General features: G+C 36.9%; 4 protein-coding genes across 8 annotated transcripts; 3 read left to right on the forward strand and 1 right to left on the reverse strand.

Moving 5' to 3' along the window:
- The first annotated feature begins 121 nt into the window (after positions 1–121).
- Positions 122–7,795, forward strand: LOC121779652 (mitochondrial intermediate peptidase, mitochondrial-like). Its single transcript, XM_042177011.1, has 17 exons — positions 122–421; positions 508–589; positions 695–747; positions 828–882; positions 1,506–1,644; positions 1,731–1,785; positions 2,845–3,067; positions 3,440–3,535; positions 3,979–4,098; positions 4,177–4,302; positions 4,811–4,966; positions 5,062–5,178; positions 5,549–5,671; positions 5,746–5,813; positions 6,180–6,315; positions 6,406–6,571; positions 7,289–7,795. The coding sequence occupies exons 1-17, from the start codon at positions 258–260 to the stop codon at positions 7,534–7,536; spliced, it is 2,127 nt and encodes a 708-aa protein (XP_042032945.1). The 5' UTR covers positions 122–257; the 3' UTR covers positions 7,537–7,795.
- A 136-nt stretch (positions 7,796–7,931) lies between these two features.
- Positions 7,932–10,877, reverse strand: LOC121779651 (LEAF RUST 10 DISEASE-RESISTANCE LOCUS RECEPTOR-LIKE PROTEIN KINASE-like 2.3). 3 transcript variants are annotated; one of them, XM_042177010.1, is made up of 6 exons: positions 10,161–10,876; positions 10,012–10,082; positions 9,901–9,933; positions 9,565–9,606; positions 9,364–9,450; positions 7,932–9,266 (listed from the first exon to the last, which is right to left on the reverse strand). In XM_042177010.1, the coding sequence occupies exons 1-6, from the start codon at positions 10,700–10,702 to the stop codon at positions 8,044–8,046; spliced, it is 1,998 nt and encodes a 665-aa protein (XP_042032944.1). In that variant the 5' UTR covers positions 10,703–10,876; the 3' UTR covers positions 7,932–8,043. The 3 variants fall into 3 exon arrangements, with proteins under 3 accessions (XP_042032944.1, XP_042032942.1, XP_042032941.1); XM_042177008.1 differs by having other exon boundaries at positions 10,012–10,876; XM_042177007.1 differs by having other exon boundaries at positions 9,901–10,877.
- A 701-nt stretch (positions 10,878–11,578) lies between these two features.
- LOC121780344 (probable inactive receptor kinase At4g23740) lies at positions 11,579–15,377 on the forward strand. Of its 3 annotated transcripts, none has more exons than XM_042177925.1 (5): positions 11,579–12,088; positions 12,223–12,794; positions 13,546–14,378; positions 14,489–15,101; positions 15,182–15,377. In XM_042177925.1, exons 2-3 carry the CDS (start codon positions 12,311–12,313, stop codon positions 14,193–14,195), a joined length of 1,134 nt encoding a protein of 377 aa, XP_042033859.1. In that variant the 5' UTR covers positions 11,579–12,088; positions 12,223–12,310; the 3' UTR covers positions 14,196–14,378; positions 14,489–15,101; positions 15,182–15,377. The 3 variants fall into 3 exon arrangements, with proteins under 3 accessions (XP_042033859.1, XP_042033860.1, XP_042033858.1); XM_042177926.1 differs by having other exon boundaries at positions 15,198–15,377; XM_042177924.1 differs by having other exon boundaries at positions 14,489–15,377.
- On the forward strand, positions 14,219–15,257 carry LOC121779286 (probable inactive receptor kinase At4g23740). Its single transcript, XM_042176593.1, has 3 exons — positions 14,219–14,378; positions 14,489–15,101; positions 15,182–15,257. Exons 1-3 carry the CDS (start codon positions 14,219–14,221, stop codon positions 15,255–15,257), a joined length of 849 nt encoding a protein of 282 aa, XP_042032527.1.
- Positions 15,378–16,176: the final 799 nt, after the last annotated feature.

The raw sequence follows: 16,176 nt of genomic DNA on the forward strand, positions 1-16,176 counted from the left end.
CATCATCACCTTTTCTTTCTTTCTTTCTTTCTCCTTCCATTGCTATGATTTTCTGAAGAGATTGGCTGGACTTTAATTAGATTTTGATTAATTTAATATTTAACATTTTTAATTACTACTAATATTTACAGTAATAGTATAATTATACCACAACTAAATAAAAATCGAAATTCTATAATTTAGAATGTAAATTGGTGTGTTTCCTCAATTGTACACTCCCTTCAGCTGAGCGATCAGTCCCTCTCCCGTTCCCCGCTATGCTGCGCCTCCTAAGCTGCAAGCCTGCGGCGTATTTTAGCCTCGGCCGCCGCTTCCAACATTCAGCTACCGCCCCGCTACTGAAGGAAACCGGCCTCTATGGATTCGACCACTTGAAAACCGCCAAAGGCTTCCAACGCATGGTCGACGACGCCGTTGAGCGGTGACTACACAAACTCTGATATCCTCCTTCCTCATTCCTTCAAAACTCTGAAAAATTACATCATGTTGCTCATCGTTGATTGATAGGTCTAATGAACTTGTTAATTATATCGCTGGAATGCCTCCAGCTCCTGAAATCATCAAAGCAATGGATGAAATATCTGATGCGGTATGTTTGATTTTGATCTCGGATCAGCTGATTAGTATTGGCTTCATAATGTAGGTGAATTGCTAACATTGATTTGAGTGTTTGTTTGTTTGTTTGTTTCTGAAGGTTTGCACAGTGATAGACTCTGCAGAATTGTGTAGGCATACTCATCCAGATAGGTGAGCTCTATTTATATGACTGTGTGTTGTGTGTTGTTTTACTGAAGTGGTCTAAAATGTAAGTTTGATGCTTGTTGTAGGGAATTTGTTCGGGAGGCAAACGAGGCATCTCTGCGTTTAAATGAATATCTACATGTGAGGTGACTACACCCAGTGGTTTGTTCTCATAATCGAATAACTGGTAGTTTTACAACGTGAATGAGAATCTCTGCAAAACCATAGCTTGGAAATAAAATAATGCGATTTTCTAATTTTTCATCCATCAGCGAAGATTCTTTCAAATGTCTGAAAAAAGTACTCCTAAGTGCTAACAGTATCATTTGGTAGGTTTGTGTCCTGTCATACGCGGTTCTATACCTGAATTGCTAATACATGTTACGTTCAAACACCTAATGAGCACCAATGTTTGTAAATACGAGAATGTAAATATTAGAGTGAACTACTCGTGAAGATTGTGTATATCATAATTTTTTATGAAAGAACAGTGGTATTCACATTTTTCTGTAGTTAAGATTTTGTTACAATATGTTTATGTTTGATGTGCCAAACGCCAATGGCTAGATAAAAATTTAACCTTGTCAGTGTCTGAAGAAAAAATATTTCAGTAGTATTAAATATTAATCCTGATATAAAACATATTGTATGCATTTTCATTAGATTTTGTAATGGGGTGTTTTTGAATATCAAATATTGTTTTATGAATACTATGATCTGTTAGCATTTATGTGAATATAGTAACATTAAGCTATTGTTTGCAGTATCTTAACTCGAATCCTAGTTTATACAATGCAATTGTAAGAGCTGAACAAAATCATCACTTGCTTACTGAAGAGGCTCTAAGGGCTGCCCGTCATCTACGCACTGACTTAGAGAAGGGTGGAATTCACCTCTGCCCTGGTACATAGCCCTTGCAAGAAGCTGGCTAATCATTCCATCTTGTCCATTTCTTTTACATATTACAATATATTCTGATTTGCTTGCAGAAAAATTGGATCGAGTTAATCAGCTTAATATCGACATACTCCAACTTTGCAGAGAGTAAGTGCATAATTCTCCTTAAAAAAGAACATTATGGTTTTTTATTTCTTACAGTGTTATCAAATAGCGGATATGGCGGCGCCATGGCGCTATGGCATGGCGTTTGGTGGCGGAAACGGCATAGCACCATGGCGCTGCCATAGCACCGCCATTTCCACCATTTGATAACATTGCGTGTGTACTGCATTTAGGAATGAGGCATTATGCTAAAAACATGGAGGTTAGAGTTGTATTTTATGCTTTATTAATTGTTTTAGGAGTTTTAGATGCTATATTTTTATTATTTTCTAATTTTTGAATTATATATAAATATATAAGTATTATTTTATTTATTTAATTATTGACCGCCATATCTGCCATACTAATACGCCATATCTCTGTGGCGGTTTTTAGGCAAGCCGCCATACGAGATTGATAACATTGATTTCTTATTATTTCTGCCAAACTTCCATGGTCATTCTCTGCCTTTTTACTAATTATTATTTGAATTTGTTTAGACCCTGAAAGCTCCAGTCTTGCATTGAGTAATGACATGGTATTCCCAGAAATATTAATCATAACTATTTGGTTCTTTATATTCTTAGAAACTATGGTTAATGGTCCTCTGCTTTTGAACAAGGGTCTATTTGCTGGATGGAATGCATAGTCATGTGCTCCAATGTAAATGACTTATTGTATTGGTGAACTAGTATATTGACTGGGTAAAAAACCTTGTGCAGGTCGAATGCCCATAATACTGAATTTTGTTTTTTATTGAAAGTACTAATCTGGGCATACAACAACTGACATCAAGTCTATTATACATTGGAGCTTTTGTATTTTTGTTTTAATGTTAGTAGCCACATAAACAGTTATGACCACAATTTGATTCAGTGAATATGAGTGGTTCTCTTCTGGAAGCACTTCGATGGTTTAACAATTGCATTCTAGCCTAAGACATTTATTTTCCCCATCATGCCACACTCCATGCATGTTTTTAGCCTCGTGTCTTCCCTTCATATCAGCTATAGTGATCTCTATGATTATCCTCTGATTTGTTATACATTGTCGTTTTATAAGGTTCAATGAAAATATCATCACTGACCCAGGTCATGTTGATATATTTCCTGCTTCACGTATCCCAAAGCAGTTACACCATCTTACTAAGGCCGTATATCGCCCTTCTTCGTTTTCACCAACGACAATAGTAGGAACAGGCTCTAATATTAAAGAGAAAGGACTGCGTCTGACGACAGAACCTAACCGTCTGTGTTCGATTTTGCAGCTGGTATCTGACAATGAGGTACCTTACCTTCTACTTGGGTTTTACTCATTTTTAGCTAAATATATATAGTCCCCTTGCTCCTGGACCTGTTAATGAAGTTTTCTATGCCAAAGAAGAGGTTATTTGTATTACCATTCAATGTATCTAATATCTCCAATGTGTAAAATTTGTAGGTAATATAATACATAAAGTCAGGCGGTTACAGTTATTTTTGTAATAATACATAAACAGTTATTCCTTGTTTTTGGCAACTTGAACTCTTTCTTGTTGTTGATTCATCTAGGTTGAGTTGATAGAAAGCACCTAAACTGTTGCTTCTTTTGAGTTTTGCCACACTTCATCTTTCTAGACTTAATAAATCATGCCAATCTTTTTCTTAATCTTATCCAGGTTAGGAAACTCGCATACATTGCTGGAAATTCTGCACCACGTGCAAACCTTGTGGTTCTCGATAAGCTTCTTTCAGCACGTCATGAGCTTTCTGAGGTCAGCATGAAATGATGGTCTTCAATGAAGATATAAACTAATTTTTAAAGTTTGAAATTGTGATGATATCAGGAGAAAAAAATGGTCAACAGAATATGTCATTCCTAGGTCCTTTTCCCTTGAAGAACAAAGAGTTCTTTAAAAAATTTGGATTGCAAGAAAATAGAAATAGCTTGATGGATGCATGAATCTTCTATTCTTCTCGAGTGACTGGTGCACTTAATGTTTTTGGATGGAGACAGGATGATTTCAAACAATAAATTTAATATCATATGATGCTATTTTCTACAATTACTTAAAAAAATCTGGATTTCTTTTTCTACCTCCATCATTCTTTAGTGTATGTTGTTCTCTTGCTTTGGTATTTTAACATTTATCCTTCTAGCAGAAAACCAGAGATTAATACCATTTTTTATTATCATTTTGCATGGTATTATACACAGGTCTTGGGTTATAAAACTTATTCTGAATTTGCTCTGAAAGGGAATATGGCTTCATCACCTGAAGTTGTTGTATCTTTTCTGCATGACTTGAGTAAAATGGTCAGGCCCAAGGCTGAGGAGGTATGTGACTATAGCTTATGCAATCTGGTACCTTCACTTTCCCCTCTTCCATTACCATTAGTAGGTTTGTCATTGCAGGAGTTTAAGAAGATTTTGGATTTTAAGAGGGGAAGAATAGGACAATCTGTTGAAGACTTGGAGCCATGGGATGAGGCATATTTCACAAGAATGATGAAGTCCAATGCTCACGATCTGGATTACTCAGTTAATTTGCACCTTAATTACCTTATAATTCTTACTCAGCCGCAAATTCTGCATATATTCCAGCTTGCATCTGCTAGAATGTTTGCCTGAATTTATAAAACGCTTTAAACACTTATAAGAAAAAGAAAATAAGATTTTCTCTGGTAGTTATATAATCGATTTTGATGAGGTGATCCGTATGTTTACATTATTCGATCAGTTGATTAAAGACTTCAGATCTGGTTAACATATCTTGCATCCAGTTTAAATGCAACAATTTGTGGATGAATTGTGTAATAAATTTAGATATTCACAATATGAAAGTGGATCATGTTTTTGAAACCTGGCTGGCATTTTTCAGGATGATGAGAAACTTACTCAAACTCATTCTTCATGGAATAACAAAAGATAGTAAAATAGGGAGAATCTTTCATAATAAAGTAGTCTATTATTTGACTCCTTACCTTAGGTATTAGTATAAAATATTATCTGACTCATTTTGATTAAAATTTTGTTGTTTCATTTTCAGACTGTTGCATCTTTTTTTTCTTTGCCACAATGTATTGAGGGGTTAAAATTTCTGTCTGAGTCACTATTTGGTTTGAAATTCCGCGAGATTCCTCTTTGCCCTGGTGAATCATGGCATCCAGATGTTCTGAAACTATCTATACATCATCCTGATGAGGTGAATAAGTGGATCTATACTTTAAGTGATGTATTTATAGTCAGAACATAACATAATTCAATTCTTTATAATTTGATTAATATTCTTTGTTGCAGGGGGACTTAGGGTGTTTGTACCTTGATTTGAAATCACGAAAGGGAAAGCATCCTATTTGTGCACATTTTGCTATCAAAGGGGGTCGAAAAATCTCTGATACAGACTACCAGATACCGGTACTTATCCTACTTGTTTGATGATTTTCTTCAAGATTTGTGATACAATTGCGATTTGAAATGCATTACAGCACTGAACTCTGCATGTAAATTGTAATACTTTATACAAGTTCCTCCTATGCCATTTGAACTGATGGAATTCACGTTCAACTAGTTATTTTTAATTAGAATTCTTACCATCATTTCAGCCCTTTCCTGTGCGTGATACTTAACTATTATTATATCCTTCCACATAACCCCTCAGATTTACGACATTTCAAGTGCAATATATATTTGCAATTGTTGTGTGGTAGTCATATATGCTGGTTGGTTGTTGGAAACAGTTGTATATCTCTATCAGTGAGTTTCTTATATCATAGAACTATTGCAGGTAGTAGCCCTAGTTTGCAATTTCTCGGGCTCTAATTTCCAGTCAGTGAGGCTTCACCATTCTGATGTAGAAACTCTATTTCATGAGTTTGGACATGCGCTTCACTCGTTGCTTTCAAGAACGGTAAGTTGGGTAGAATTATATGGCATCATCCAGGTTGGAATGATCATAATCTCTCAAGGTGGTTTTTCTCCCAGGATTACCAACATTTTTCAGGGACCAGGGTGGCGCTTGATTTTGCTGAAACGCCTTCAAATATCCTCGAGTGAGTAGATTTTTAGCTATTTCTAGACGATTTAATCCCTAAATAATAAGCATAAAACTTTGGATTTTTGTCTAGTTTTTCTCTACTAAGCATCACATTATGTTCATAGATGGAGCGAGTAAAGATTAAGATACCTTGTCTGTGATCTTCTAGGTTGATTTACTTTTACATATATGCAATATGGTGCTCAAATGGATGGTAAAGTTGCACTTGCTATTCATTACTGTGTGAGATATCTATAAAATCTTACTTATCCGAACGATACTACTCTTATATTCATTAGTCATTTTCATGCAAGAGTGTTGAAGGAGTATGTCCTGTTTTGAGCTCTATTAATCTTCCTTCAATCTTCTTGGGCGATTACAGGTACTATGCATGGGACTATCGGTTCTTGAGGACATTTTCCAAGCATTATTCAACCGGTGATCCAATACCAGAAAACATGGTAAAATCACTACTCGGAGCTAAAAATATGTTTGCTGCGACCGAGCTGCAACGCCAGGTTGGTAGTCCCATGGCTAGATAATCGACTAGGGATTGCACATGATAGCTTGTTAAGATGAACTTTTGACATTTTATTCGTCTTTTCAAGGTCTTCTATGCATTGGTTGATCAAGAACTTCATACTCAGCTGCCATCCTCACCTAAAGACTCAATATCTGTAGTAGCTGATTTAAAAAGAGAGCATATGAGTTGGGGGTATGTGGAAGGGACATGTTGGCATACCCGATTCAGTCATCTTGTTAGCTATGGTGCAGGTATGTCACTGTTGTTTTCTTACATCGGACATACCAGTAAATATCCATGAGTTATATAAACTGAAAAATAAGAATGGGGCATGATAATCAAACGAAATGACTTTTGGCCATCATATTTATACATGGGATAAAGCCAATTAAATAATAGAGTCTTGATCAAATTCTGGTCAATTCTAGTACTCCCACCGTTCCCTCATAGTTGAGTCATTTCCATATATAGTAACTTTTTTCTCTCTTACTTTACTCTCTCTTACTTTATTCACCTTTTACTTTATTCTCTCTACTGTTTTCTCCTTCTTACTTTTTTAATCTATTTATTTAACACACTCAACATTCATTTCTTAAACTCCGTGCCGAAAAGTTTTGCATCAACTATGATGAAACGGAGGGAGTATAAGGTTTGTAATTGAAATATTAAATCACAAAGTTTCAACTTTTTGCAATTGTCCTAACTTTGTGCAAACGACGTCTTTTGGGGATGCTTAGAACAATTTCATTAAAATAAGTATTTAGTCTTCTATTTTCTTTTTGTCTATTATTATTATTATAATGAAACAACCTTGTTTTGTACATGAATTAGACAATTGCGAAAATTAATATTTCGTTTTCAAACCTTACGTGACCGACCAGAATTTCACCAAACTTTGTGATTTAAATGACTATTATAGTATTGTCTTTTTTACACATTTATGAAGTTTTTCCTTGTTATTGCACCAGGCTACTACAGCTACTTGTTTGCGAAATGCTTCGCTGCCACCATCTGGCAAAAAGTATTACACGAAGACCCGCTGTCGCCAGATGCAGGGTCTGCCCTTCGTTTTAAATTATTGCAGCATGGTGGAGCAAAAGACCCGGCCATCATATTGAACGATCTTGTTGGAGAGAGTAGTGCGATAAGGAATCAGAATGGAGGACTCATCCCGGACATTACTAGCCTGGCTGAGGAGCTCACACTATTCAACTAGAGCTTGCTTTCCTCGCAAAACGAGACCAAAGTAAATTAGGGGCCAATTTTGGAGGGAGGCAAACAATTTTGAGGCATGCAAACAATTTTGAGGCATGCTTCTCTCTTATCCTTCATCTTTCTTCTGTTTAAATTATTAATCTGTTTTGTCTCTCGAAATTTATGCATAAGTTCAATTCTATGCATATAATTAAATGTTTTTTAGTGGTAGGAATTTAATTGAATGGGAGTATTAAATATTTGTTGTGATCATGGTCTAATAATGTTGAGCAATGGTTACCAGTCTATATATATAGGGATATGAGATCAGTTTGGAAATTTTATTTCTAGTATGAAATGTAATAAGATGCTTCTTCATATATATGGTAAAACAACATTGGCAGTGAAGATGCTAAATTTGATACAGATAGCCTTGATCCTTTTAAGCAAAAACGGCACCAAACATGCGAAATTTAATACAAATATGCTTGATCCTTTGAAGCAAAAACATTGATGAATACATACATATTCATGCTATACTAATCTTGATACTATCACTGTCATAATCCGACTCTGACTCTGATAGAGAGCCAGTTGAATCTGCAGCCCAACTCCTGGCCTCATTCACTAAGTGAGATGGATGCTCTGGAATCTTCAAATCTTCAACATCACCTTCCAACATCTCCAACACTTTATCCATTGATGGTCGATTGTTTGGATTCATTTGAATGCACCACAAGCCAACTATTGTCATCTTCTTAAGGACATTCTTTCCATTCTCATTCACATCATCAACATTGTTGTCCTCTTCAACAATTCCAAGGTCCTCGCCATTATTAATGCAATCATATATCCAATCTGGGAAATACTTGTTTGGATCATCCTTCTTGTTTACACCCGCCATCTCCATCAACAACATCCCAAAACTATACACATCGGCCTTGTGAGACACTAGGCCAATGCTTCTGCAGTTGAGTTCCGGAGCAACATAGCCTATAGTGCCTCTAGCAGCCGTCATCGTCACTGTGTCGTTGTCTACCGAGCATAACTTTGCTATCCCGAAATCGGTGACCTTGGGGACAAACTTGTCATCAAGAAGTATATTATGGGGCTTGATATCAAAATGCAAGATCTTGATATCACAACCATTATGCAAATACTCAATCCCTCGAGCCGCTCCAACTGCAATCTTGAATTTCATACCCCAATCCAACGAAGATGTTTTTTTTGCATTGAAGATGTACTTGTCAAGAGAACCATTTGGCATGAAATCGAGTATGAGGGCACGCTTGGATCTCTCCGCACAATATCCTATAAGTTGGACAACATTGACATGATGGATCCTCCCGATTGTTCCGATTTCATTGATGAAATCTTTGTCATTTTTTGGGGCTTTTCCCAATAGCTTGACTGCCACGTAATGGCCACTCCGAAGCTTTCCTTTGTAAACAGTGCCGAAGCCACCTTCACCTAGTTTTTCTCGAAAATTTCTAGTCATCTTCTTTATGTCTGAATATGAGTACCTGATAGGGGACAAATGGTTGTCACTTTGTAGGAAGCTCTCTATTTCCTCGTACGCGGACAAATGCCTTCTTCGGAACTTGTAGATCAGGAACCCCATCGCGCAGAGAAACCCCACGATGAATCTTAGTTCCAAGTAAACAATTGCAGAATTAGAAGCATTAAAGTGGTATCTAATATCTACAATCGTTGGGATCATCTCGCCAACGGATTGAGCACCGGGGAGCCAATCTGCATTTCCACACACATGATAGTAAAACAGAGTGAAAACATATTTCTGTGACAGAAAATAATAAGCTCAAACAAAAGGTGTATAAGAAGTCTTTACCGGGCTCTGTTTCAGTCCAAAAAATGACGATAAGTGTGATGGTGATAATGATTTTTGCGGCAATGCCTACCCCAATAAATACAATAGCTGGAAAATTTCTAAACATAGTTAATTGCTGCCTACATATAAATCTCTTTTGCTAATTAGATATTGATATTAGTTGCCATAAATAAATAGCGCAGCACAAGTTTAAAAGCTCACCAAGTATGAACATTAAAATCATGAGAAAGCCTCCAGTTGGACCTAATAAGGAATACAATCAAAGTTGTTGAGAGGTATATAAATATATACATAGAGAGATAGAGAGAGAGGGTAGAGATCAAATGACCGCTAAAATGAGACCGGAGAATCATAGCAGTTTGCTAGTCATTAATATCAGTTGACATCACAAAACATATTAGTTACTGACTTTCAATATCACATAACCCTACTGATATGTTTTGTGATGACAACTGATATTAATGAATCATCGAACTGATATGGTTCTCGATTCTCATTTCATGGCGGTTTTAGGGGAACAACATACTATTATCTTACCTTTAGGTGATAGGAAGGATTCCTTGATGTAGTCTGCAATTTCAAGAACACATAAAGATATCAACAATAAATATGGAATCCTAAACTTGTAAGCAAATGATCTAATCTTACCCCATTTACGTTGAAGCGATGAACGGTGGCAATTAACTAGCATGTACGGATCGACACCTCCTTGGCCATAGCTACATATTAATCCATTCCAATTTAGATTAAATCCATATAGCAGATACTGATGGATTTCAGACAGTGACACATTGTACCAATTTGCAAAGTCCCAAGATGTTGCCAGTACAGTATCTAATGTGCACATATGGCCTATATCTTTGACACGCATGCTTCCGACGTTTATATATGTATATTTGCTATATTGCTCGCAAGCAGTGAGTTGCGTAAAGAGGGAAGAGTTAGGCAACGGATACTCGCAGCTCACCAAACTAATGAGATGATATTTAAAGCCAAGCCCGTTGCCAAAACGACGGCTAAAACTATAATCGGACACGGAATGTGTAGGAAAAGAGCAACTGCTGTTGTGTGTGGAAATATCAGAGAGCCTCATGGTGAAGTTTTGGTAATGGATTGCTTTGACATAGTATTTGTGGGAGTCGATGTACATTAAGGTGACATTGTTTTCGCATACTAACTCGTAGCCGGGATCGCGACAGTTGCTGAGGCGGAAAGGGAAGCTGATGGGAATGAGGCCACAGGAAGAAGGGGGACATTTTGCATAACAAGTTTGAATGAATTGAAGTGAGAGAATGAAGAGAGATGAGCAAGTGAGAAGGAAGAGGTTTTGAGTGATCATCTTGGTATTTTTTTTCCAAATGCAAGGCTATGGATCTATGACCAAAACTAGATCACAGTATATAGTGCATATAATGGAGAATGCTCATCCACAACCACCTAATATTTAATACAGAAGCAAACAAATGGGATGAATTGAATTTGGCACACATTCTTATTTTACAATAGATAAAGACTTATAATAAGTCTTCTCTTCTACATCAGTCTAAAGTTTTTGCTTATATTTCTTTTTTTTAATTTGGTTGCCAACCATGACTGTACTTTAAAATCGACTAGAGCACAAAAATCAAAAAAATTAAATGGATGACCTTTATTTATTTATTACTATTATTATTCCAATTCTGGTGTGAGAAATTTAGGAAATTATACTGGAAGGACCAAAAATATATAATACTATTGGGTGGTGTTCCGTTATAAAATAATACTTTCTTCGTCCCATGTTACTTGATAAATTTTTTCGGCACAGGATTTAAGAAAGTAGTGTTTAGTGAGTTAAATAAAGTAGATGAGAGAATAAAGTAAGAGAGAGGATAAATGGTAAAGTAAAAGAAAGAATAAATTAAGTGTGGTTAGATTATTTGTTTTCAGCCAAAAAGAGAAATGACTCAAGGAATTTGGGACAATTCAAAATGGAATACGATTCAAGTAACTTGGGACGAAAGGAGTACCAAGATACAATATAGGATTGATTTGCGAGATTATTTTAGTCATAAGGGGTTAACTATGACTAATTATCTCATGATTATCCATCTAATATTGAATTGTAGGATTGAATCTCATGAACCAAACACACTACAAATTTAATCCAGAATATAATCTTCCAAACCAAACGCCCACGGATAATTTTAAGTATATTTGCCTAACTAACTGCGGCAAATTTTTTTAGTAATTAGAGAGAATGGATGATGTAATAAAGTGAATGTTTTGTTATTTATAATTAAAAAAAATGAGTAACTTTGTAAAAAAAATAATTTTGAATGAAAGATTCGATTTGATCGGAAAAACTGGAGCAGCTGGAGCTGGTGCGAAGAGCAAGTCGCCGGAGCTCCTCACTCTCTCGAACAGCGCCGACCAATTTCTCCCATAAATCATAAACCCTTGACATTTTGACTCAATCTTTACTCAAATTTATCAAACGCGTGATAAATTAAAATTGTCCATATCACAGCACAGCAATTCGAAGGCTGAGTCTCAGACTTTGACCGTTGGCATTATTATTTGATGTTTTTCATGGATGGAGCACAAGTCAAAGATCGGTTTTTTCTTTATATTGGGACGAAATGGCCACTGCAATTCCGGCTGTATCCGCCGCTCATACTTCCCTTTTCTCGCCGGCGAAATTCCTGTTGTCTTCTCTTCGCCTCGCCTCAATCTAGTGAAATTCAAGGTATGATGACATCGAATCATTTCAAATTGAGTGTCTCGAAATTTCTGTTGTCTTCTATTCGCCTCGCCTCATCAACTGTTTTACTAGCTGAAGTTTGTTGGGGTGGGTATTAATTTGCTTTATTTTTCAATTAGGGTTAACGAAAGAGGAAAATTCCAGCTGAAGTCTTAGAAACAAATTAGGTTGAATTTGCTGATTACTGCAAGATTCAATTTAGGGAAAATGTCTGCAATCTATGATAACTGGGAGAGGCTGGTGGCTGCTGCTATAAAGAAGCAGCAGATATGGGAATACTGCCATCAATCTTCCAGCACCCTCTCCGGTGCTTCGTATCTGTCTTCATCCTTTGGCGATCTGAGCTTCGAAATTTCAATATCACATAATTTGCCTCCGAAGCTGGTTCTGGTCTCACAGTTTTGCCCTGCTTTTGATGTCGAAAATCCAGCCTTGGCTTCTGTGAAGTTGCTTGGGACCGGAACCTTTGGAAGTGTGTATGTGGCTATGATGGATGGCGAGCCAAGGTTTGTGGTGAAGAGGCTCGAGTCAGAGGGTATTTCTGAACTGGATTTCAAGCGGAGCATGGAGATTCTTGGAGATGTTAGGCACGAAAATGTGGTTGCGTTAAGAGCTTATTATTCTTCGGCGGATGAAAGGCTTATGCTGTATGATTATTACAGTAACGGAAGTGTGCATTCGCTATTACATGGTAAGTTAAACTCCATAGGTTCAGCTCAGATTTCCTTGTTCCTTATTCAATTGAACTTAAATTTGTGTTGTATTTGCGATTTAGTTCTGATGCTGCATTGAGTGAGTTTATTCTGAGATCATTAGTGATTAGACTATATAATTATGGATTCCCTCTAGATATTTGGATTGATGAATGAACCAAACCTCATCCTATTTCTGTGACTGGATAACTAATTTGGCAGTGTGTCCTATTTAACCATACTGATATTGCATTGTAGTTTGTATTCTATTTATTTTATTAATTGTTTGTTATTAGTGGAGTCTTAGATATAGGGCTATCTTTTAGAGTTTTATTCAAGTTGGAGTTTACGTAGAGTCTTATAAATGGGGCTTACTGATCCTTACATTTGAAGTGTACAAAGTAGTATAAGCGATTGCTGTGTGTAGCGCTCTCCCTCTTCGGAAGAGGTGTATAGTTAGTTCATTGTCTAGTTCAGTTTTATCAAGTTAACTCAATTTGTTCTCTGTTCCTTGTGTATTTTTTTTCCTGCGCCTCCTACCTTTTTATGTTGAAGTTTTATCAAGTTAGTTCTATTTGTTCCATGTTCCTTGTGTCTCGTATTTCATGCCAAATGTGCAGTATGCTTCTCATGCTGACTTCTTGTCAAGTGCATTTGGTGATTTCACTTTTCACTTCATATCATTTAGATATTGATATAATGGAGCACTGACTGGAGCAATGATCTTATATATCTTATCATGTTTCACAGGCCAAACGAAAAATGTAGACTGGGAAACTAGAGTAAAAATTGCCGTTGGTGCAGCCAGGGGCATTGCTGAAATACACAAAGAACTTGGTGGGATGCTTGTCCATGGAAACATTAAGGCATCAAATATTTTTCTCAATCAACAACTATACGGTTGTGTGTCAGATTTCGTCTTGCCAAACATGACGAAAACTATAGGACTCATACCCACTGCATCAAATGTGTATAGCTTTGGAATTCTGCTATTCGAGCTTCTAACCAGAAAGAATCCTGCAGCTGTCAACCTAGTCAAGCTGGTTAATTCAGTTAAAACTAACGAGAGGGCTGCTAACGTTTTCGATCCCGGTCTATTGAAGCATCCTTCCATTAGTGAACAGATGATTAAAATGCTGCAAATAGGAATTAGATGTGTGGCTAATACAGCAATAAAGAGACCTAAAATATCTGAAGTGGTGGAGATGTTGGCGGACATATTGAGCCGAGTGAGCCGCTCTTTGGACTCAACGAGTCAAGAAGGAAAACTTGTATTTCTTGAGGATGTTAATGTTGGTCCCGTGTTTGAGTCGAGTATTTATTGGAGGCTTCTGCTGAGGTGCTTGGGAAAGGATCATTCGGGAGTAGTTAGAGGGCAATACTCGACAATGGAAGTATAGTTGTGGTGAAGAGATTTAAAGATATGAATCCAACATTCAACGATTTTCAGAAGCATGTGGAGTTATTTGGAAGAATGAATCACACGAATATCGGTAGATTAAAGGCTTTTTTTTACTATGCAAAATATCAAAAGCTTTTGTTGTATGATTATTACACTCAAGGTTGCATATCTTCGCTACATGGTACGTTGAATCTTGTTTTGTCCAAAAGTAAAATGTTATGTGGTAGTTATCTGCAGATTACAAGCAATGTTCAAGAATTGTTTTTGAATGTGTTTATGTTGATTTTGTAGGGGTAAGAAGTGATGGTGTGATACCTTTAGACTGGGTGACCAGAGTCAAGGTTGCTCTCGAAGCAGCAAGAGGCATCGCTCACGTCCACGGACAAGATCAGAAGCTCGTGCTTGGAAATATAAAATCCTCCAATATTTTCATCAACGACCAAAATCATACCATTGTGGCCTTTGATGCTGGATTGGCAAATCTGTTAAGTCCTGCAAGGCTGCCACGTGTACTAGATTCAGTCTACTGTGCCCCAGAAGTAGCAAGCTCGGGGGAAGTGTCACAGGCTTCTGATGTCTATAGCTTTGGAGTTGTGCTGCTTGAACTTTTTTACGGAGTCTCATCTCAAGTTTTTTCATCGCTGCCTGAGCTGGTTCGATATGTTAATCATACTCATGACTGGCCTGCGGAACTGGTGGATGGCGCTTTTCTGAGGTACAGAGACAAGCAGGCGCTGGCACAAGCGTTGCAGATGGCAGTGGGTTGTGTTGGCACAGTCGTGGAACATAGGCCTACGATATTTGAAGTTGTGAAGGTGTTAGAGGAAATTAATGGAGTCGATTGTTCATCTGTTCAATCAAGATTGGAATCCTTATTGGAGAATCTATTGCCCATGCTATCACCGTAATCCATAACTATTTCCTTTGCTTTTCTTTATCCGTTTTACGATTCTGTTATTGGTGAATCTGTTGCTCATGGTACAGAGTTGCCGGACATCAGGAACTTCGGATAGAAGAACGGTCATCGAGACTTTGGAAGAGAGTTGATAAGAGAGTTTGATTCAAAGAAGAAAAGGTAGAATTCTATTAAGAGTAACGGTCTGTATATGTTTACAGTTATATTTTCAAGTATGTACAGTAGTACTTCCTCCGTTCACAATAAGAGTCTTATTTGGTTTTAGCACGAATTTTAAGAAATAGAAAGAGAAGTGAGTTGAATAAGTTAGTGGAATGCGTTTCTCAATTATATAAATATATATATATATTAGTTTTATAATAAAATGTGAATGAAATAAGTTGGTGGAATGTGAGGCCTACTTACCATTTATGGTAAAAGTGAAGGACTCTAATTGTGGGATGGACGGAAATGGCTAAATAGGACTCTTATTGTGGGACGAAGGAATGTATAGGAAAAGAGCAGTTGTTGTTGTTGTCGTCATTAGTGGAAATATCAGAGAGCCTCATGGTGAAGTTTTCGTAATGGATTGCTCTGACATAGTATTTCCGGGAGTGGATGTACATTAAGGTGACGTTGTTTTCGCATACTAACTCGTAGCCGGGATCGCCACAGTTTTTGAGGCGGAAAGGGGAGCTAATATTGCGAATGAGGCCACAGGAAGAAGGGGGACATTTTGCATAACAATTTTGAATGAATTGAAGTGAGAGAATGAAGAGAGTGAGAAAGAAGAGGTTTTGAGTGATCATCTTGATATTTTTTCCAAATGGAAGGCTATGGATGTGTGACCAAGACTAGATCACAATATATAGTAGAATGTGGATAACAAATAATGAATAAAGCTCATCTACAACCACCCAATATTTAATACAGAAACAAACAAATGGGATGAATTGAATTTTGAATTTGGCACACATTCTTATTTAACAACATATGAAAGACATAAGTCTTCTCTTCAACATCAGTCAATGTCTTTTTCCATTTCGGGTATTAGAAATTTAGTAATGAAGAGCAGAGGCGACTT

This window comes from Salvia splendens, chromosome 19 (assembly GCF_004379255.2).
Source record: "Salvia splendens isolate huo1 chromosome 19, SspV2, whole genome shotgun sequence".
NCBI classification, from domain to species: Eukaryota; Viridiplantae; Streptophyta; class Magnoliopsida; order Lamiales; family Lamiaceae; genus Salvia; species Salvia splendens.

Bases quoted from the DNA above. Each gene is read 5' to 3' on its own strand.
- LOC121779652 (XM_042177011.1), top strand. From the start codon at position 258: ATGCTGCGCCTCCTAAGCTGCAAGCCTGCGGCGTATTTTAGCCTCGGC. The intron at 590-694 runs GTATGTTTGATT...TTGTTTCTGAAG, and splicing joins TGGATGAAATATCTGATGCG to GTTTGCACAGTGATAGACTC. The intron at 4,967-5,061 runs GTGAATAAGTGG...TCTTTGTTGCAG, and splicing joins CTATACATCATCCTGATGAG to GGGGACTTAGGGTGTTTGTA.
- LOC121779286 (XM_042176593.1), top strand. From the start codon at position 14,219: ATGAATCCAACATTCAACGATTTTCAGAAGCATGTGGAGTTATTTGGA. The intron at 14,379-14,488 runs GTACGTTGAATC...TTGATTTTGTAG, and splicing joins TTGCATATCTTCGCTACATG to GGGTAAGAAGTGATGGTGTG. The intron at 15,102-15,181 runs GTAATCCATAAC...CTCATGGTACAG, and splicing joins CTATTGCCCATGCTATCACC to AGTTGCCGGACATCAGGAAC.
- LOC121779651 (XM_042177007.1), bottom strand. From the start codon at position 10,702: ATGATCACTCAAAACCTCTTCCTTCTCACTTGCTCATCTCTCTTCATT. The intron at 9,607-9,900 runs GTAAGATAATAG...ATTCCTTATTAG, and splicing joins ATCCTTCCTATCACCTAAAG to GTCCAACTGGAGGCTTTCTC. The intron at 9,267-9,363 runs GTAAAGACTTCT...GTGGAAATGCAG, and splicing joins TTGGACTGAAACAGAGCCCG to ATTGGCTCCCCGGTGCTCAA.
- LOC121780344 (XM_042177924.1), top strand. From the start codon at position 12,311: ATGTCTGCAATCTATGATAACTGGGAGAGGCTGGTGGCTGCTGCTATA. The intron at 12,795-13,545 runs GTAAGTTAAACT...CATGTTTCACAG, and splicing joins TGTGCATTCGCTATTACATG to GCCAAACGAAAAATGTAGAC.